This window comes from Mercenaria mercenaria, chromosome 1 (genome assembly GCF_021730395.1).
Source record: "Mercenaria mercenaria strain notata chromosome 1, MADL_Memer_1, whole genome shotgun sequence".
Classification (NCBI taxonomy): Eukaryota; Metazoa; Mollusca; class Bivalvia; order Venerida; family Veneridae; genus Mercenaria; species Mercenaria mercenaria.
This window is the reverse complement of record NC_069361.1, coordinates 112,065,998-112,088,766: the sequence shown is the minus strand read 5'-3', so window position 1 is coordinate 112,088,766 and position 22,769 is coordinate 112,065,998. Positions and strand designations below refer to the sequence as shown.

Genomic DNA, 22,769 nt, shown 5'->3' with positions numbered 1-22,769 from the left:
AACCTTAACTTTGTATTTTTTTTTTTTTTTTATAAATCACCTAAACACCAAACTAGACATGCTTCCTGTTCAGGAGATTTATTAGTGGCTGAATTTAATTCTAAAGAAATAAGCTTACTGTTTTGGCAACAATCTCTATGGTTTAATACAATTACTTAAATTTCTTCAAAACTTCCTACAAAGTTTTTAAGTCAGCTGTGCTTCCTCTTTTTAAATGGTAAGCCAGCTTGTAAGAGGTCAATAACAGTATGATTTTTTTTGTAGTGATCATATTGCGTTTTTATGACAGAGTAATTCAACAACAAGACCTCCCTTTAAAATCAAAGACAACATACTTCCTACTAAGTTGATTTGCAACTGGCTAATATGACCAATATTGTTTTCATCATGTCTGGTTTTTTTTGTTTTGTTTTGTTTTGTTTTTTGCTTTGTCGTTCAGCCAAAATGTCCAGAACAGGTCCTTTTCTGTTAAAAATTAATGACAGCCCTTCTTCCTGTTAATTGTTTTGCAGCTGGCCAATACTACCAATAGTATGTTTTTTTTGCATTTTCAGTTTGCTTAAAACACCTAGGTTTTTCTTGACCTTAGTAAAACAGGATTTTCCCTTTATAACAAAAGACAACCCAGCTTCCTACTGTGCTGTTTGTAACTGGCCAATGTGATTGATCTTTAGTTTATTTGTAGTTTCATGTTTCATAATTATCTATGTTTTTTTACCTTGACCTTTTGTTGTTCAAATGTTGATTATGTCATATACTTCCTGTATCAGAGTACAGCATTGTTTGTTCTTGTTTTAAGTTGAAGATACTGTGAAAGTGGAACCAAAACAGGATGTGAAACAGGAGAAACCAGTAACCGACAAACAGACAGACAGCACTACGAAACCGCCACCTGATAAGAAACCGAAACTGGCAAGATGATGTAAAGTGTTTTAATTGGTGCAAAAAATGCATTGGAATGCAGATAAACTGTGTATAAACTAAGGGAGAGAACTGCTATGATGAAACACAAGGAAGTAGACTACTTACTTGTACATCTAATACGCAAGTTCAAAAGAAACATGCTCATCGCATGCTTTAACATTAGTCTTGTATATTACTATGATGTGTGAAAGATGTGAAAAGATTTAGGTCATGTAGATAAGGTTTTTTCCTTATATGAAATAATGGTCAAAATCCCCTTAACCCCTCCTTACCCTTCCTTCAAGCAAAATAATATCTGCTCAGTTTTAGCAAAAGTGGATAAAAATATACAACTTATCATAATTTTCAATTTATTAATCCCCTGCAGTGGCGGAGGGATTATAGGAATGGTCTGCGTCCGTCTGTCCTTCCGTCCGTCCTTCCGTCTTTCCGTCCTTCCGTCCGTAACAAAATCGTGTCCGGTCCATATCTCCTAAACCCCTTGAAGGATTTTCATGAAACTTGGGTCAAATGATCACCTCGTCAAGACGATGTGCAGAACCCATGAGTCAGCCTTGTCGGTTCAAGGTCAAGGTCACAATTCAAGGTCAAAGGTTTGAGCCTGCCATTTTGTGTCCGCTCTATATCTCCTAAACCCCTTGAAGGAATTTTATAAAACTTGGGTAAAATGATCACCTCATCAAGACGATGTGCAGAACCCATGAGTCAGCCGTGCCAGCTCAAGGTCAAGGTCACAACTTAGGGTCAAATGTTTTGAGCCTTCCATTTTGTGTCCGCTCTATATCTTCTAAACTCCTTGAAGGATTTTCATGAAACTTGGGTCAAATGATCACCTCATCAAGACGATGTGCAGAACCCATGGGTCAGCCTTGTCGGCTCAAGGTCAAGGTCACAACTCAAGGTCAAAGGTTTGAGCCTTCCATTTTGTGTCCACTCTATATCTCCTAAACCCCTTGAAGGAATTTTATCAAACTTGGGTCAAATGATCACCTCATCTAGACGATGTGCAGAACCCATGAGTCAGTCATGCCAGCTCAAGGTCAAGGTCACAACTTAGGGTCAAAGGTTTGAGCCTTCCATTTTGTGTCCGCTCTATATCTCCTAAACCCCTCGAAGGAATTTTATAAAACTTGGGTAAAATGATTACCTCATCAAAACGATGTGCAGAAATTATGAGTCAACCATGCCAGATCAAGGTCAAGGTCACAGGTTTGAGCCTTCCATTTTGTGTCCACTCTGTATCTCCTAAACCCCTTGAAGGATTTTCATCAAACTTGGGTCAAATGATCACCTCATCAAGAACTCATGAGTCAGCCATGTCAACTCAAGGTCAAGGTCACAACTGAAGGTCAAAGGTTTCAGCTCTGTATCTCCTAAACCCCTTGAAGGATTTTCATGAAACTTAGGTCAAATGATCACCTCATCAAGACGTTGTGCAGAATTCATGAGTCAGCCATGTCAGTTCAAGGTCAAGGTCACAGCTAAAATGAAGGGTTTACCCTTTCACTATCCATAGCAGTGGCGGGGGATTTAGCTGTCTTTCAGACTGCCTTGTTCTATTTAGAAGTGGATAAATATCCCCTTAAAATGTTATTTTTCAGATATTGTTGATTCTTTTAATTTTACAAAATGAGAAGGGGGATTTGTGCTCTTGGTCTGGAGGAAATTTGTCCTACATTCTCTACATATATATAGATAAGAGTCTGAAATTTCAAAATTATAAAAAAATGATTAATTTTCATAATTACATGCATTTGCTAATAAGTAGCTGGTATTTGATATACGCCCAAAGGGATATATTATGTTATACCCCCTGTGTCCGTCTGTCTGATAGCAATTTCGTGTCCGCTCTGTAACTCTTGAACCAAAGGAACTTGACACAAATGTTCACTGTATCAGGACGACATGCAGAGTGCATGTTCTGGATGGCTTGCTTCAAGGTCAAGGTCACACTTAGGGTCAAAGGTCATATAAGTGTGTTTTCGTGTCTGCTCTGTAACTCTTGACCCCCTTGAAGGATTTCAAGGAAACTGGACATAAATGTTCACCACATGAAGACAACATGCAGAGCGCATGTTCTGGATGGCTTGCCTCAAGGTTACACTTAGGGGTCAATAGGCGATTGAGTGTGTTTCATGTCTGCTCTGTAACTCTTGAACTGCTTGAAGGATTGTGAAAAAACTTGGCACAAATGTTCACCACATCCAGACGACATGTAGAGCTCATGTTCTTGATGTCTCGCTTCAAGGTCAAGGTCACACTTTGGGGTCAAAGATCATCACTCTTTAACTCTTGAACCTTGAAGGATTTCGAAGAAACTTGAAACAAATGTTCACCACATTGACACGATATGCAGAGCGCATATTCTGGATGGCTAGCTACAAGGTCAAGGTCACACTTATGGGTCAAAGGTCATACCTTCGGGCATATATTGCTCTGCATTGCAGTGCTCTTTGCATGTTCGTAACTATATATATACTATTTAGACATGATAATTAATTATCGAGGCATAAATAACACCCCACAATTTCTACTGAAAGGCAATACATATTTAACAAATTTGTCATGTTTGCCTCACCTGACCTTGAATGAATACAAGGGGTATTATCATTATCATCTTCCTTGCTCATGTTCCCATTTTCCACCACATTCTGGATGTCTTTCTTGCTCATGTTCCAAATATTGACAACAGACTTGTTTTAATTCATAAAGAGAATGTATGCCAGTATTGTCATACAGATATTGATATTACCTCTTTTGTTGTCTTACTGATATGCCTAAATGCAGAAAAGATGAATAAAAATATCAAACTGTAATACTTGGTTTTAATTATTTTATGTTCTTGAAAAAACTAAGTTTTTGTTTTGAAGTAAATGTAGATTATTGTATGTCAAAAATATCATAGACATCTGCCTAACCATTGGGAGCTTCAGTCTTCCAGTTTGAATTTACTTATCCCTTATCATGTTGAACATACTTGGTTCTGTCATTGCGACCAGTGCAGATCATGATCAGCCTGCACATCTGTCCAGTCTGATCATGATCTGCACTGTTCGCCATTCAGTTAGTAACTTTTTGGTATGCACCCCTTTAACAGTGAATGGTACTTATCAAATTGAAAGAAGGAATGCTACAAATTTTTACTTAATATTGCAGTGTCAAATTCATATTGTCTTCACATTACCACTCCATCTTCTAGGGGCCTCCGTGGCCGAGTGGTTAAGGTCGCTGACTTCAAATCACTTGCCTCTCATCGATGTGGGTTCGAGCCTCACTCCGAGCGTTGAATTCTTCATGTGAGGAAGCCATCCAGCTGGCTTACGAAAGGTTGGTGGTTCTACCCAGGTGCCCGCTCGTGATGAAATAATGCACGGAGGGGCACCTGGGGTCTTCCTCCACCATTAAAGCTGGAAAGTCGCCATATGACCTATCATGTGTCGGTGCGACATTAAATCCAACCAAAAACAAAAAACAAAACAAAAAAATCCATCTTCTGTTTTGAATAGAGCAAGGACAGGGAACTGGGAGGTAATTATTAAATTTACTTGTCCATCTTGCATTAACTGATACTTTCAAGATATTAAGACACTTTGAAATGAATGCTAGAAAACAAATATAGTTGGCTGTTATTGACTTTTAACTTTTGGTTTGTTAGAATACAGTGAAATAATTTAATTTTTATGGTTTTTAATTTTGTTTTTGCCCCATATGACTTTTTCATGGTTATAAAATTTTGTGGTTTTGGGCAAAATGGTTATTTGGTTGGGATATGAATTTGTACATTTTCACTTTTCAAAAAAAGAATGGGAACTTGGCTCAATTGTTGGGATGTAATTTCGTAGACTTGCACAACCACATGCAAAATGTGAAAACACAGCTTTAACCTTTAGCCTGCTGGTGGCAAGAGGTACTGCTGTAGCGAGCAGTGCTGACCAGGATGTGCAGGCTGATCATGGTCTGCACTGTTCGCCATTTGGTCAGTATCTTTTAGGTAAGTGCCCCTTTTAAGAGTTAATGGTATTGTCCAAATTAAAAGATGGACAAGTTCATTAATATAGAAATTTAGCAGGGTAATGGTTAATGCCTACTAACATGAACATTCTGCAAAATAAATCAGTTGTGATTGTGCCATGTATTTTGTTACTGGTAAAATGTTTGATATTGCTGTTGTTGTCCAACAAAGTTATCAAAATGAAGATACAAAAACACAAAAATAGCTGACTTGTTGCATTTTCTTCATTTTTTGCTGGAAACTTGGTGAAGCACAATCACAAAAGAACAAAATGACAGAACAACATGTTAGAACAAAGTGACAGATTTAAGTTGCTATTGCTGTGAGTTTTCACTTTCACACTTGGTTGTGGACAACTTTATACAAAGAGACTTTCATCAGCCACTAATTCTTGAAAATTCCCATTTACTCAGGAAATTTTCATGCTACTGAAGGCAATATATTAATACATATTAAGTAAATAACATATATATAATAAACATATATTGAATGCAACTCATCTTACAGGTAGACTAAATGTAAATAATTTAAATATGTCAAACGATTAAACTAAAAGAAGTGTACCTAAAACACATAAATTGTATCAAACAGACAATGTGCTTATCCCAAGATTTTTGGGTTATGTTTTGATTTGAAAAAGTTTTCGAAATGGGCAGTCAGAATACTCTATCCCTAGCCTTTGTGGAGAGCCAGTAAATGTGTGTAATTTAGCATGCTGAAAAGGGACAATATGATTTGCTTCAATCCTTCATCTCCTGATACGTATTGCCTGCCTACTCCGAGATTTTGGTACAGCACCAGAATGAACAAGTGACATGATCCTAGTCTTTTTCCATCTTTTCTCCAACTAGTTCTTTTTTTCTTTAATTTTTCTTTAAATATAAAACTATTCCATTTATATTATACATCACTGTAAAAGAAGTACAAGGGCGGTAATAAAAAACTTTTTAAATTTTCACAATGTATTGATTCCTTTTGAATTTACAGTCAACAAAGGTTTTGACAGGGTTTTTCAACTTTGGCTTTATCTGTTGATGGAGTACTATAAAAAAATTCAAAATATCTTATTCTGCATAAAAGCAACATTTCCCTATAACATATTAGAACAAATTTGAATTATTATCTCTCCCATCACATAGTGGTGTGGGAGACATATTGATTTACTCCTGTCTGTGTGTGTGGCCGTGTATGTGTGTCTCTCACAATCTTGTCGGCGCTCTAAGCCGAACATTTCTCATCCAACCTTCACCAAACTTGAACAAAATGTGTTTGCCAATAAGTCCTCGGTTAAATTCGATAACTAGCCAAATCAGCCCAGACACTTCAGAATTATGGCCTTTGAATTACTGAAAATACTGATATCAGTGATGCAGGTTTTGGTGCATGCCTGTCACAAATCTTGTCTGTGCTCTAAGAGGAACAGTTCTCATTCGATCTTCACCAAACTTGAACAAAATGTGTTTGCCAATAAGTCCTCGACCAAGTTCGATAACTAACCAAATCGGTCCAGGCACTTCGGAATTATGGCCCTTTCAACTACCACCCTCAGAAGCCTTTACTTAATTAAGGAAGATACCGTATCTGTAGATCTTGCAAATTAAAGCTGAAATTCTTGAATAAACCTGTCATTTAGTTATACAGCTTGTACATGTTTAATTAACAGACCCTATCTGGAACTGTCGGCAAGGAATGCATCGTATTTCTCTTGATCAAGGTAAGATAGATGCTTTAAGATTATTGGTACAACCGGATGACATGTTCACAATGATGGGACAAAAGTACAACAAATGAAGGAACTGCCTTTTTGTGTACCTTTCTGTATACATAACATTTACTTATAGCATCCTCTTAGTTCGTTATGTTGATAATGTAGCAGTTCTCGTATCGGGTGGCCTCGGTAGCTCAATTGGTAGAGCGTTGGCACGGTAAGCCGAAGATCCGAGGTTCGAATCCCGGTCGAGGCTGCACATTTTTCCTGAGACTGTTACATTTGGGGGCTCGTTCGGGATGCTCACCCTTGGAGCCCATGCGGGGCGAAGCAGTTTGGCTAGGGTGTGCATCTGAATTCGGTTAACAGTCTGCGGCAGACATTGGCCAGGAGTGCCAATGTCTCGCATTAAGAGGGAAGATGTGTAGCGGTTCTCGTATCGGGTGGCCTTGGTAGCTCAATTGGTAGAGCGTTGGCACGGTAAGCCGAAGGTCCGAGGTTTGGATCCCGGTCGAGGCTGCACATTTTTTCTGAGACTGTTACAATAAAAGGAATGTGACTTTCAATAGTCTGTTAATCATGATTTAGATGCCCTCTAACGTTAACCTTGGGCACTACCAGGCAAATAGGAAGTGTGGATTCATTAAGATTTGAAGGGTCTAGGAGACACCTAGGCCTCCATTGGGTCCATGACAAAACTGTGGTAGCAATGCTAGTTGGGCAAAGCCTTCTGCAGAGAAATGTTTGGGGGACTCAAACATGCATTTTCATCTATTTGATATCTCTAAAAGCAATTAAAATACAAACACAGCAACTGTTTTCAATTTTCACTGCTTATATGATCGAATAACAGTGGGGTTTTTAATCCCAAAGTCTATAGAAAATTCAATTTTCCGTTTTTGCCATATAACCATAGACCCTCCAGCAATGTCACCTATGTGTTGCTGAGGTTTAGAAAGGAGAACTAGACTAGAGAAGCACCTAGATTTCATTCTTTTAACAATTATGGTGTATCGCTTACAGCAAGAAACTCAAAGTTCATAATATATGAATTCACTTTTTTTTATACCTCCAAATGTTACACTATTGATGAATATTTTACAAATGTGTAACAGACTGAATAGAAATGTAAGATGGAAAAGTAGAGGTGAGAGTTAGGTGAGTATTCAGTCAGAGGTGCCAGACGAAATTTTCCCCATATATAGATAGATAGATGGATTTATTCGTGAATATATATGTCATGAATACAAATATTACAAATATCACATTATAAAAAACCAACATTATTACAAAACATACATTCAATTATATCACAGAAATAGCTGTCTTATATCTCAGAATGATATTAAAGAAAAATGGACTAGCTCTTTTATATAATAATCAAAATAGATTTTGTGACATATATATCACAGGATAACCCATAAAGTATTTCTACTTATTTCCAATGGGGTCCTTGTGAAAAATTATCAAGGTACAAAATATTGGCTGTTTTAAATACAACATTGTTCTAAGAAAGACAACTCTTACTAGCATAAATGAAAATCTAAATCAAGAGTTACAAGTATTTGTCTATCAAAGAAATCCCTGATTATTACAAGTATCACAGTTATATTCAATTATGACATACATATCACAGAATAAATCAGGAAATATTGCACACATATTGATAAAATGATATCATACAACTAATAAAAGATAAAATCTGATTTTTCAGCACTTTTCATACATTCAATGAGTTCCATTTTGACTGCTTTTTTAAAAGTATACTTGTTTTTTAATTTTTTTATGTTATTTGGAAGGCTATTCCAGTCATTTATAGCTTGAAAATAAAAAGTAGTTGATGTAGAACTGTGAACCTGAGGTACATGAAAGATGTTAACACTATGTCTACAATTATAAGAATGTTTCTTAGAGACAAGAGAGAAGTTACTGTGCATGTATGCTGGACAATTATTATTAAAAATTTATGAACATGATTGAGCATTAGCTGTTTGACTCTGTTTTCAATATTAAGCCATCCAATATTACAAAAATCTGACACTTTCAAAGATCTCTTATAATCATAACCACAGATAAACCTGATAACTTTGTTTTAATTGAGTCACTTGTAATCTATTTTTCAACTGTTTTGAAATACCACTATACCAAGATGAAGAGGCGTAGTCAAAATGACATTGTATTAAACAAAGAAGTATAAATTTATTTTTATAGCTCTTTGTATTAAAGAATTACATAAATTCTTTCTCATATATAATAAAAGATTTGTATTTAAATTGTTACATGATACAGAGATAAAAAATTTCATTGGTTCCCTTTGTATTCACATGCATACTGCATCAGCTACACTCCTGACTACTTTTTCTACACTCAGTAAAGTTCTGATTTAATTAGGATGTTTTTAATGAACAAAGATGACATTACTGGTTTAGACATTGCCCAACAATTTACCAAGAGTTGTCCCCCTTCTCCCGCCAATATGTCCACGTTGCAAAACAAAGTCAACACAAAGTATGACTTGTCATTTGAGAACCCCAGAAATTAAGACAATTACGGGAGTGATTATATCTATCTAAATACAGATTAGGGAAGGACTTTGCACAGAGTCACTACATGCATAATGATCAAGGAAAATGCATGCAAGAAAAAGAAGAAAGTTACTGACCTGGTGTTCGGGGATTATGGTTTCTGTCTTGATTTTGTATTTCATGAAAAATGCATATACGTTTATTGTGAAAAACTTGAAAGCCAGATTGAAGCCAGGGGTATGTATCTTTTCTTATATACTGTTTATTGTAATTGACATCAAATAAAAAGACCAGATCTTTGGAGTTGCCAGGTCGGTCGATCCATATGACGGCCACATCAAAATTGTACATGTACCAAAACAATATTTTATTGATTAAAACTTTCAAATTTTACATTGATCACTGTTGATAAAACTTAGTACACTGGTCGATGTTTAAAGATTGAGGGCGGAGATAAGAACAGGCACAGTGACATAAGCTTAGGGGTCAGCTGTGGCTTCTGTGTGTGCCAACAGCCAGCAACATGTTCCACATACTGACCTAGATTCTACTGTTCTAGGGAAAAATGAATACTTATAAGAATCTAGCATGATGGGTCTATCAATTTTTCCAAAATTTTTCTTGATCATCTTTCAGGCCCGTAGCTGGGGCATTTTTCATAGTACGCAGAGGTAATGCTGGGGTCGAGGTATCCTCCTCTGATTATTTTTTTAATGTGAAAACGGCAAATTGTGCATTTTAAATAGCATATTTTTTTAAGCAAAAATATTGCACAAATATCTTTTTTTCTCATTTCTTTTATATAAAATGTATGGTTTTACTTTGTATTCGTATAATATTACACATGTAAACTGCTGTTCATGTACATGTGTGCAAGTATTTAAACAAAACAGATGTTTCGAGGTAATATACTGTCAAAATATCATTATGATTGGATATATCATTCAAGGGATATGTCTATAAGTAAATGTACGATAGTTGTTAAAATGAATTTTACTGTCACTCGAGCTTTGCCATCGTGATCCCGTGCTTCACGTATCGCCTACCCAGTGATGCTGAAGAGCTAGACCACGATGGCAAAGTGCGACACGATTGCAAAGTGCAAAACAAATTATCGATTTCATGCTTAGCTATCGTGATCTCGTGTGGGGCCACAATGGCAAAATGCGAGATCGCAAAATTCCGTGCTTCAACATCGCGTAATAGCGAAGCGAGAAGAGCGGAATAACGGTGGCGAAGCGTGAGATCACAATGGCGAAGTGCGAAATTAAGAAATTTTCGCGATTTTGTGCTTGTGATCTCGCGCTTTGCCGTCATGGATCGTGATCCAACGCTTCTCTTATCACCTGTGCATGATGGAGAAGCACAAAACGCAACATTACGATTGCGAAACGCGGAATTGCAATGGCGAAGAGCGAAATTACGAAAAATTCACAGTTTCGCGCTTCGCCATTGTGATTTCACGCTAGTGTAATCATTGTGAACAGAGTTAACTTCTAATATAACGAACATAGTTAAAATGAATTTTCGGTAAATTTTCTGTTATAAGGAACAATTAAAATGTCCCTATTTTAGCCCTTCTTTGATCTATGTAAACGAAAATGGTTTGTGAGGAACATATTTTCATGTCCCAATGTTAAAATATACATTTAAATAACATATATCAAGCTTTAGCGAACCAAAAAAGTATTTTTTCAGAAGTTTTATACGAGGCTTTAACATTAGCATTGGGTAGACATTGTACTAACATATTGATTCGTAAAACAAATATTGAAATCTTAGTGTGACAGTTGATATATCTGAACAACATCTAAAACCATTGAAATCTTGATCTGATTGTTTTTAAGAATGTAGTTTAACGTCTTCTGAAATATAATTACATATAATTTAGCTACCTAATCCGCCATTAAAATATATAATCATCAATTATAAAAGAAAGAAGATATTTATCTCACTGTGAACTGGATTTTACTGTAGTATCTTAAGACTTGTGGGGCAATGGCATAAGATAAAATCGGATTTAATTACTTGATTTCTATAGGATTTTATATTCTAAAACAATGTGACCACAGTCACCACGGACTAAATGATAATTTTACATACCTCTTCCTTTGTTAGGAAGAGGTCTATATTTTTCTGAAAGACCTCTTTGAACAAAGAATTTTCGTGCAGTGGTCTACCTGTTCTACCCAGACCTGAGCACAAGAAAAATAATTAAATACCATCTATCAAACACATAATTATGTTTCAATCACATGATTTTTATGGTGAGATAATCATGATATGCCTGACCAAAATGAGGAAAAAAATCCAAATTTACAAATAAAGCCGTAAATGATGAAAGGAAAAATATGTATGTGAAATCAAAATGATAAGTGAAAGTAAAGAATGACTGCTCTACCCACTGGCGCCAGACCAAAAAGAAAATGTCCCTGTATATGTTATACCCTACCCCTAGGTATTCTATAAGAACCATGGTCATGAAGGGGAAAATATACTAACCCGTTTCAAGCGTACATTTCACAACTTAAACGCGCAGTTCGGTGCATGGGTACCTAGTATATTGAAAAAGCGATAATTTATCTTCCATCGTGCACCAGTCACATTGTCTCAATATTCAATATTTCTGAGATAATCAACATATTTTACGCTTTCGTCAATGTTACAGAAAAAACTTGCGTGACCTTCCCTAAGGAACATCCGGTCTAGAGGTCACGGCGGTGTGCACACGTTAGGCAAAATATAAACAAACAAAAACAGAATTTAAAAAATTCACAATTTTACACTAAAATTCAAAATGATGAATGAAATCCATCTTGTATATGATATTTAATTTGTAATCATACATAAGTCTACATCTGTTCTGTTTATTTTATTCATTTTTCACATTTATGCTGATTTTCACATTTTAGCGAACACGTGTAGTATAATGACGACTGACATACATTCTCACAACAGCCAATCACAATGGTTTTGTAATCTAGAACGGAACTTCACCAGGGAAGTTCAAGCAAGTTTTTTGTGAAACGTTGAAAAACTATAAACTACGCGTTGTTTTTCTAAGATAAGAAGTATTGAAGTAATGTGACCAGTACACAATGGAAGATAAATTACCACTTGTTTGATATCCAAATTACATTTTTACCGAACTGCTTGTTTTAGGTATGAAATTTGCGACAGAAACGGGTAAGTATATTTTCCTGTTCATGACCATGGTTCTTATAGAATACCTAGGGGTAGGGTATAACATGTACAGAGGCATTTTTTTCTGGTCTGGCGCCTGTGGCTCTACCACTGAGGCAGACGAAAAACGTTTTACAATTCACCATTTTCCAGCCTATTCCAATCAAAACATTATTCAGTTGAATAAACTTTAAAACTTTGAATAAAATGCAACACAGATTTTAATAATATATGGTTGCGATTTGTGCCTTTTCATTTGTCCTCAATGTGTTTTATAATTACGAGCGCCTCTTATACTACACAAGTAATGCTCCATACAATTTTTAAACATCTAGGGTTATATCTTCAAAAATATCAGCTGCATTTATGATACGTTGTCACTACACATCCTCCCACTTAATTCTTTAAATGTTTGAAGTATAAGTAAGCCATTTACATAGGTTTCTAGTTACACTCAGTACGATCTTTTATACTAAGGGTATATATTTCAAAAATTGAGTCAGGTTCTTTAAAACTACACTTCTTTCAAAGTAGGGGCACAGTCTCATACATATTTTTTTAGATCAGTACTGGACAGACTTTCTATAACCTTCTTGTCTGAACTTTGTAGACAAGCTTCTACGAGTGAGAATAAAAACGATGTTCTTTCAATGAGAAAATTAGACTTTCAGCACACATACATGTATGTGTGTATATTTTCAGGAAATCTTGACCTTTGACCTACACGTGTGATATTGATCTTTGACCTACGGACTTTGGTCTTATGCCCGTCACGTCAGATCAATGTGATGAACACCGAGAAAAGTTATTCTAAAATCCAGCCATAAATGACACACATCTGGCAAGGAAACAGTGTCCCGTTTGTTCAATAATAAGGTGCTCAGGAATGTCTTCCAGGAACAGACGTGTAACCGTAGTGGATTCGATTAAATGGTGCGAATTGTACACCATACTTTAAATTTTCTTTTATAAATAAACGTCAAATTCTTCGAAAACGAGATTTGTGTGACCTTTTTCAAAATTATATCAAGTTTCTTCACGGAAACAGTAAAAGGTTTTAATTGTTTTTGGCAATGTTTTTGGTGTTTTGTCACAAAAATGTCCATAATTTGCTCTACAAAAATGAAAATATTTTTTACTTTTCTGAGGTTTCATATTGTCTACCGATATGGAAGTACTGTTTTGGTAGGCAGGCAATTATTATCCTGCATAAACCTTTCAGGTAATATTTGATGGGGTAACATACCTTCCCGGTCTTGCATGTGCAGTTTAACCACTTCCTACACCTATATAAACAAAATTACGAGAACAATTATCACGTCATAACTTCTAAATTTCTAAAAGTAACATAATTCCTTACATGTTTATATTCTGTGTCAGAAAAACCTTTCTGTCTTTAAGTTCATTATATCATCTGAGATCTAATGCCTGTGATAAAATTTCGTCAGAATCGTAACCGATGGAATGACGGTATGTAAGTCGGGTATCAGCCTCATACATCGGCCTCTGTAGGAAAGACCTGCACACGGGCTTCTCAAAACACCTCGAGCTCTTCGCGCTCTCGGTGTTCACAAGAAGCTCGTGCGTAGGTCTTTCCTGCAGAGGAAGACCTTGTACTCGGTCGATATCCTTTACGTATACATTTAAGTAAATTATAAATTTAACATATAGCAGATATTCTATGACGTCTGAAAATAACTTAATAATTATTATGTGCGAAAATTATTTCTGTAATATTATAAAAAATATCCTATTCAAAATTCCTTTTAAACTTGAAAGCCAACATTGTTTCATTCTTTTTTTGACATTGTGTTATAATTTTGTTACAGAAGTTTGCCTGTTTAAACCATTAGCATAGATGGCGTATGATTGTATTATTTCACACGATTATTACAAAATAAGTAATCAAATACATGTAGTAGGATAACGAAATAAATTGCAAAACTATACATAAATTGTTATAAAACTACAAAGACAATTGGTGAATTTCAATGCATGTTAAATCAACTTATTATAAATCAGTTTGCTATACAAATAATTCCTACTGGTAAAGAACATGTAACATATGTTTAACGATCACATTTTGCTTGTCCCGATGAGATCGCTATTCTTCTTTTTAAAAACAGAGTACGAAGTAAGCAATGATTGTATATGAAGCAATCTCCGTTGCATGATTAGACTTCTTATTGAAACAAAATAGATTAGCAATTTGAACTGTGTATGCTTGCAAGATTTTCACTACGCAGCAGCGTATCTGCGTAAAGGCAGCTATGCGCCTGGAGGATATTACACGAGTGTTTTTTTCATATTGAATTTATCAAACGAATTGAATAAAATAATAAAATGCAAGGCTCTGTCGATCATTTTATCAATTTTATAAAAAGGATTTAAAGATATTAAAGTGGAAAGTCACAAGCATATTATTCTTTTTATCACATGTGTCGAAACATATTTTTTTTTTTACTTTCTTTTACTATATAAACAAATCAATTTGACCAACGCCTCGTATACTATATACGATGTCGACGTCAAAGCTTATTACACTATAGTGCTTTATCGTTTTTATTTAATATGCTTTTTTCTGTTAAAACACTTACGCTAGAATGACGTCACGTTCGTGAGTGATCAATGCCACTTTTTTGTCTTTATTACAAGACTTTGGGTTCTCTGTGCTTTCAAAAACGTCAGCGTTAAGGGGGCGAAGTGCCACAGTCAGCCATTTCAAACATTCGCGGCTTGTTTACATTTTACATTTGGAATATACATGATACATGAAAGGTTATAAACGGTTCAACGAAGTAGGTCTGTGGTTGGCTTTTTGTGGGGGACATCTTCTCATTTTGAGATATTAAAAGAACTCAAGAATTCAGCTGTGATCGCTAGGAATTTAATGCCTAACTCCCCTTAAGCATCGATTTTTAACGCAGTTTTCGAAATTTTAGACTTTTTATTTTTTGAAAATGCGATTTGAAAATGACGCACGTGCGTATTTGCGTATGCCTAGTTACGTGCCTGTCTTTGTGTCTTGAAATTACTCAAGTGCAACCATTTACATCAGATATGGCACAATGTCATAATGTTGCTATTAAATTCAGCTACATATTTTTTTTAGGAGGCCTCTGTGGCAGAATGGTTAATGTCACTGACTTCAAATCAATTGCGCCTCACCGAGTCTCAATCTGGGCGTTGAATTATTAATGTGAGGGAGCCATCCAGCTGGTTTACAGAAGGTCAGTGGTTCTACCAAGGTGCCTGCTTGTGATGAAATAATGCTCAGAGGAGCACTTGGGGTCTTCCTCAACCATCAAAGCTGGACAGTTGCCATATTAATACCTATAATTGTGTTGGTGTGACGTTAAACCCAACAAAAAAAACAACATATTTTGATTGATATAATGTATATTATTCTATACCTATTTTATCTATCCAATCGCGAACGTTCATTTGCAACACGTGACCGTACAATATATTACGGTATTTGGATGCACGTGCGTACAAAAATCCTGTATTTTCTGTATTTGGACGCACGCGCGTACAAAAAATCCTGTATTTTCTGTATTTGGACGGTTCAACAGTCCCATGTTAAACATACGATAAAGCCCGAAACGCGTGAAAATATTCCGAATGTAAATCGGATGAAGTAGGTGCTCTATGTACAGGGTTTGATTAGGCGTCTTGAAATCTGGATTTAATTTGAGTTTTTTTGTTTGTTTACAACACACAAAAACGATTCAAGGGATAACAATGCTATCTGATTAAGATATTAAAACGTTCGTTAATAATCAAAAACTTAAAAATACAGTAAAAAGGATCATCAGATGTTGGAATATTTGAAAAGTCGCTTAAAGAAGCCGTTCCGGACGAAACCTAGACATTGGTATCAGCCCTAACTGTCTGAATAGCTACCTCAGCAGTTTTTATTCAACGGTTAAGAAACAAAATGGAGAAGATTATGAATGGCAACGGACGGGCGGTCAGCATTCAAAACATGTCTGCTCTATAATTCAGTTTTGGTCGGATCTTCACCAAACTTGCTGACAATATTTGTGGGCATTACATCTCTGCCAATTTCGATAACCAGCCAAATTGTACCAGGCACTCTTTAATTATAGTCCTTGAATTACTCGAAAAACGGGGAATTTAGCCTTGTCCGCTCTTTTAAGTCGAATAGTTTTCATCCGATCTTCACCAAACTTGCTGACAATGTTTGTTGGCATATAATATCTCAGCCAAGTATTATTACCACCCAAATCGCCAAATGGCTGTTGTAGGGAGGTTGCACCAATACTTTTTTAAACGCCCGTTTGAAAAACGGGAAATATTATGGGAACGCCCCTGGCGGGCGGGCAGGCGGCGTCCACAGACTTTGTCCGGAGCATATCTTCTACATGCATGAAGGGATTTTGATGAAACTTTGCATAGTTGTTCACCATCATGAGACAGAGTGTCATGCGCAAACACCAGGTCCCTAGGTCTAAGGTCAAGGTCACACTTAGAGGTCAAAGGTCAAATTCATGAATGACTTTGTCCGGAGCATATCTTCTTCATGCATGGAGGGATTTTGATGAAAGTTGGCACAATTGTTCATCATCATGAGACAGAGTGTCATGCGCAAGAACCAGGTCCCTAGGTCTAAGATCAAGGTCACACTTAGAGGACAAAGGATACAAGAAAGAAAACTTTGTCCGGAGCATATCTTCTTCATGCATGGAGGGATTTTGATATAACTTGGCACAAATGTTCACCACCACGAGGCGGAGTGTCATGCGCAAGAACCAGGTCCCTAGGTCTAAGGTCAAGGTCACACTTAGAGGTCAAAGGACACAAGAATGAAAACCTTGTCTGGAGCATTTCTTCTTCATGCATAGAGGGATTTTAATATAACGTTGCACAAATGTTCACCACCACGAGACGGAGTGTAATGCGCAAGAATCAGGTCCCTAGGTCAAAGGTCAAGGTCACATTTAGAGGCCAAAGGTCAGATACAAGAATGACTTTGTCCGAAGCATTTCTTCTTCATGCATGGAGGGATTTTGATGTAACTTGGCACAATTATACACCATCATGAGACGAAGTGTCATGCGCAGTTCCCTTCTTTAGAATTACTTCCCTTTGTTGTTACTATAAATAGCTTATATTGTAACTTTTTCATTACTAGTCGTAGGGAAAAATCGAGACCACTTTTCTGTAGTACAACATGCATGCTACATCAGGTGTATTTTGACCAATCTCTACCTGGTAAAGACTTTTGTGCGGACTTGCAATTTTTTTTTTTTTTTTTTTTAAGATTATCTTCCCTTAGTTGTTACTATAAATAACTTATATTGTAACTTTTTTATAATTGACAGTAGAAAAAAAACAAGACCACTTTTCTGTGGTACAACATAGATGTTACTTTCAAATTTTAGGTGTATTTTAAGGTATCTCTACCTGGTAAGGAGTTTTTTTTGGACTTAGCAAAACAAATGACTTACAATGATTACTAAACAACCACAAAATTAAAATTCCATTTGCAAATACAGGTGCTAGAGTAGAAATTTGCTGTGACGGGCGTATATTGTGACATTCTGGCACTCTTGTTTAATGATGATACGCAGAAAAAACTTTCAATGAATTACGTATATTACGTATGAAGACTTTAGTGAAATAAATATATAATAAAAAGGTTATTTAAGGTCTAACATTGTTCTGTATAATATATATTTGCACTCATACCAAGCTGGGAACAACTAGAAAAGGCAGGAATACAGTATTCAGTGAAACGTTTTTAATTTAAACTATTATTACAGTAAGATAAAATAGATAAAGAATAAAAAGGTTATTTAATATTGTACTGTACAATACGAGATATATTTGGACTTGTACCCAGCTGAGAAAACCATATTGAACTCGCCTAGCGGCTCGTCCAATATGGTTTTCTCAGCTGGGTACTCGTCCAAATATATCTCCGTATTGTACTGAACAATGTTAAATAACCTAATAATATTATGTGTTACAGTGTCTTATAACTACAATGTAGCATAACATATATTTCAAGGTGATGAAAGATAAAGAGAAGCACAAAATATAAAGAAACAACTTTTTGTATAGAATTGAAACAAGAAGTATGGCAATTTGGAATACCCAATACATAATGACTGTTGTTTGATATTTATAAACAGTTTGTTTTTGTAACAAATATTTCAAAACTTATATACCTGTTCAAAAGTTACTCAGAGATCAGATTTTGAGATATACCCTGAAAAATTTAAGCTTCTTCTACATAACTCTGGAGCATTGTCGCAAATTTGCATAACACATATTTTTAATATAATGAAGATTTATACTGTCCAAATGATATGAGTCATGCCATGAGAAAACCAACAGTGCGTTTGCAACCAGAATGGATCCAGACCAGCCTGCGTATTCGCGCAGTCTGGTCAGGATCCATGCTGTTCGCTTTCAAAGCCTATTGCAATGAAAGAAACCAATAGCGAATAGCATGGATCCTGACCAGACTGCGTGGATGTGCAGGCTGGTCTGGATCCATGCTGGTTGCAAACGCACTATGTTGGTTTTCTCATGGTGCAACTCATATCAATGTCTTAAGTTCTGTAATCACTTTCTTAGGAATTTGTGGTAGATTTGGGTCAGTTTGAAGTGGAAAAGTTTTTGGCAGTGAGTGAACCAGGTGTAGATCCTTTGCAAGTTAGGTATGATGGAAACCTCACTGCTCTTCACAGACAGCTACCAGATACCAGGCCAGCAGTGTAAGTATTGTTTAACTAATGGAAGAGGAAGCAAAGAAATATTTTTGTTATTTTGTCACATGATATATATATTTACTGGTCTTCCATTTCCAGTAGTTCATTCTCTCAGGGTCCTAAAGACCCTCAGGCCTAAATTTCCAAACACAGGATCTTACAGTGTGGAGTGACACAAATGTAAGGATCTTTTTTCACATGTAAGCTTTATCTGCTGTAACAGTGAAATTTGTTTTCTTTACTTGATAAAGACGATGTCTAATTTGACCAACAACTTTTATCAAGAAGAGTCCCTCCAAACAGATTCGCCTTTAAACTGGAAAGCTCTCTTACTTGGACTGTTTACAGTCAGAAATACTGTCCTATATGTTTGACCTCTGAAATCTGGATACCATATCATTTTGAATGAAGGATGACTTTGACAAAAGAAATATATACTGTGAAATCATTAATATTCGTGGGGGACTAATTTTCGTGGTTGAGCCAATCCTCGAAATTTAATCCCAACAACAAACAATTAAAATTCCCATTCATTATATGTTCAAAAAAGTTGAAATCCATGAATTCATATCCCTACGAAATTGCCGCTTTGACCAAAACCATGAAAGTTCATGCCCACGAAATTAAATGATTTTACATTAATTCATTAATAAATACCTCCAAAATCTGATATGTTGTTTTTTATCCTTAAAAATCAGACAATAAAATTCGCAAGACTACATGTAGATCATAAAGCTTTATCACAAGGTAGTCCGGTTTAGGGGTTCTGCTGTTCTTGAAAACGATATCACTGTCAGAGTGTTGTACCCTAAATTGTGATGCATACAGCGTTATTTCACCCCACAGTATCTTTTATTGTGTGACTGTTTATGTCTGAAAATAAAATTTACTAAATGCAGCTCCATTTATGTCAGAGACATCTATGATTCTTTGTGTGTTTTCTCAACAGGTGTTTGTCAACAAAAGAAAGTGTTATATCTCTACAGACCAGTATTATCATCTACTTCAACAATCACTTGAGAATAGATCTACTGAAAACTATTTACAGGTAAGGTAACTGATATAAGTTTCCATGGTAATCTGAATTTTGATGCCAGTCAAAAAATGCAGTCTTGCCATTGTTGTTGTTGTTGTTGTCTTGTAGGTTCCGCCGTTCTTCTTCGGCGCACTTCCCTTTCCGAGAATGAATAAGTTTTTATTTGATACAATTTCACAGTCTCTATCTCTTACTATTTAACTTATACAACTAATATCATTATTAATATATATACACTTATACCCTTATGTCGGCCATCAATTTAGAACTAGGTCAGATACAAAATGCCCGTTAATTAAGTTGGAGGACCATTCATTTTATTATTTGGGCATGTATATGCTAGATGCCCACTACTACTACAGGTGGTCTGGACTCTCAGCTGTATCAGATGCTGGATATAAGCCTGGGACCAGCGTTCTATGTCACATATCTGCTTTGTCTGCAAGTGAAAATGATCTGTTAGAGAAACGTGTACAGTCTAAAATAGTCTGAATAAGAATGTTTTCATTGTTTCTGATCACCTTAAACCAGGTTTCATCATTTAGAATGTCTTTCAGTTTTCCAAGACAAGTTCTTCCTAATGCTTTGAAAATAATTACAACGAGCCAAAAGGTGTTCTCTAGTTTCGTCCTCCTCATTGCATAATTTGCAGGTTGCCGGGACAGCATTCTGGTTAAATCTAGCAGTGTTACTCTGTAGTATGTATGTTCCAGTAAGTAGTCTAGCTTTGATCTCTGCTCGTCTAATTTCATGTGGTCTAGATTTTGTGACTTTCCATAGGTTGTGCGGACTACTGACAGGATCCTTTTGTATCTGAAGATATTTTGTAGATGGCTTAAGTGCAAGTTCCTCTTTCCATATATTTCCTCAGTATGTATTTGTTGCTGTTCTGAATGTAGATTTCCAGTTATCCTTAGTTGGAACATCACGAAGTAATTCTTCTGGTGAAGGTAGACCGTATTTTACTAAAATGTTTCTGACATTTGAGGAAAATGAATATCTGTTACTATCTGACATTGCAAGTTGTCTTTTCAAAACTTTATATTCAACAGACTCCGGTAATCTCGCTATATTTAGAAAAAGTGCTAATGTGTTCCTGTCTATAGTCAGTTCAACTGGTTCACCTCCAAGCAGTGTGTACACAGCAGCATTGGATGTTCTATCTGGTAACCCCTGTAGTTGATGATAAATTTTTCTTTGATAAGCTTCTAATTTCTGAAGATTTGTTTTTGTTAAAGTTTGTACTTCAATACCATATAAAAATCTAGGTGTAACATATGTCCTCCATATTTTGTAAGTTGCTTTTGGCGACATTCCTTGACGTGCATGTAGACCCGGGACCAGAAGCGAATATACTGTCTTCTGTGCTGTATTTATCACCTTGTCTGTATCTACTAAGTTCTTGTTATCCCCCGACGAAAGTCGGAGGGATATAGTTTTGGCGTTGTCCGTCCATCCGTCCTTCCGTCCGTCTTTCTGTCCGTCCGTCCGTCTTTCCGTCCGGAGCCATATCTAGGAAATGGTTGGGAATATTTATTTAAAACTTCATATACATGTTCACCACAATGAGTTCTTGCGGCCCGTCAAGTTTCAGTCAGATTGCCCAAGTAACACCAGAGTTATGGCCCTTAGAAGTTTCTAGTGTTAACTATATAGGGTACTATAAATATGGCAATTTCTGCATCATAACTTTTGATATATTTGACCTAGAACTATGAAACTTAAACAGAATTTAGATCACCATAATGTGGTTGTGTACACACAATTTCATTTGGATTTATTTGTAAATTAAGAGTTATTGCCCTTTAATTGTATAAAAATCCACATATTTGTACATAACAAACTTACCATTTGGTACAATTTCATTAAATTTCTTTCATTCTTTTCCATGAACATTTATTGTAAACATGTGAAGTTGTGTACCCACACCTGGTCACCCCCTTACCTTGATCACACACCTCCCCCCTTATCCCCTGACCCCCCCCCCCCCACCCAAAAAAGAAAAAAAAATCATTCCTTATTTTAGATTTTTTTTTAACAAACTTCATATACATGTTCACCACTATGAGGTTATGGGGCCCATCAAGTTTCAGACAGATTGCCCAAGTAACACCAGAGTTATGGCCCTTAGAAGTTTCTAGTGTTAACTATATAGGGTACTATAGATCTATAGATATGCCAATTTCTGCATCATAACTTTTGACATATTTGACCTAGAACTATGAAACTTTAACAAAATTTAGAGCACTATAATGTGGTTGTGCACAGACAATTTTGTAAGGATTTCTTTTTGTAACTTCAGAGTTATTGCCCTTTAATTGTCTAAAAATCCACATATTTGTACATTACAAACTTACCATTTGGCAGAATTTCATTAAATTTCTTTCATTCTTTTCTGTGAACATTTATTATAAACATGTGAAGTTGCGCACCCACACCTGGTCACCCACTTGCCTTGGTCACACCCCCCCCCCCCCCCCCCCCCCCTCCCCCCCCCCAAAAAAAAAAAATTATTTTTTTCATTTCTTATTTTAGACTTTTTTCAAACCTTCCAAGTTGTACCATTCCCCCACCTCACTTCCCCATCCAGTCATGCCCACCACTGATCATGCATCCTCTGCTCCCCCCCCCCCCCCCC

At 36.1% G+C, this 22,769-nt stretch overlaps 2 protein-coding genes across 4 annotated transcripts in view; both read left to right on the top strand.

The window, feature by feature from the left end:
* LOC123526428 (mediator of RNA polymerase II transcription subunit 6-like) overlaps nt 1–3,740 on the top strand; it is a 43,635-nt gene extending 39,895 nt beyond the window's left edge. For all 3 annotated transcript variants that reach the window (XM_045305567.2, XM_053520701.1, XM_053520700.1), the window contains exon 8: nt 800–3,740. In XM_045305567.2, coding sequence (XP_045161502.2) covers nt 800–921 — 122 coding nt within the window. In that variant the 3' untranslated portion in view covers nt 922–3,740. The remainder of the gene's footprint in view (nt 1–799) is intronic.
* A 5,379-nt stretch (nt 3,741–9,119) lies between these two features.
* Nucleotides 9,120–22,769, top strand: part of LOC123526433 (polypeptide N-acetylgalactosaminyltransferase 2-like) — a 47,528-nt gene continuing 33,878 nt past the window's right edge. The window contains exons 1-3 of the mRNA XM_045305580.2: nt 9,120–9,406; nt 18,962–19,101; nt 20,045–20,143. Coding sequence (XP_045161515.2) covers nt 9,275–9,406; nt 18,962–19,101; nt 20,045–20,143 — 371 coding nt within the window. The 5' untranslated portion in view covers nt 9,120–9,274. The remainder of the gene's footprint in view (nt 9,407–18,961; nt 19,102–20,044; nt 20,144–22,769) is intronic.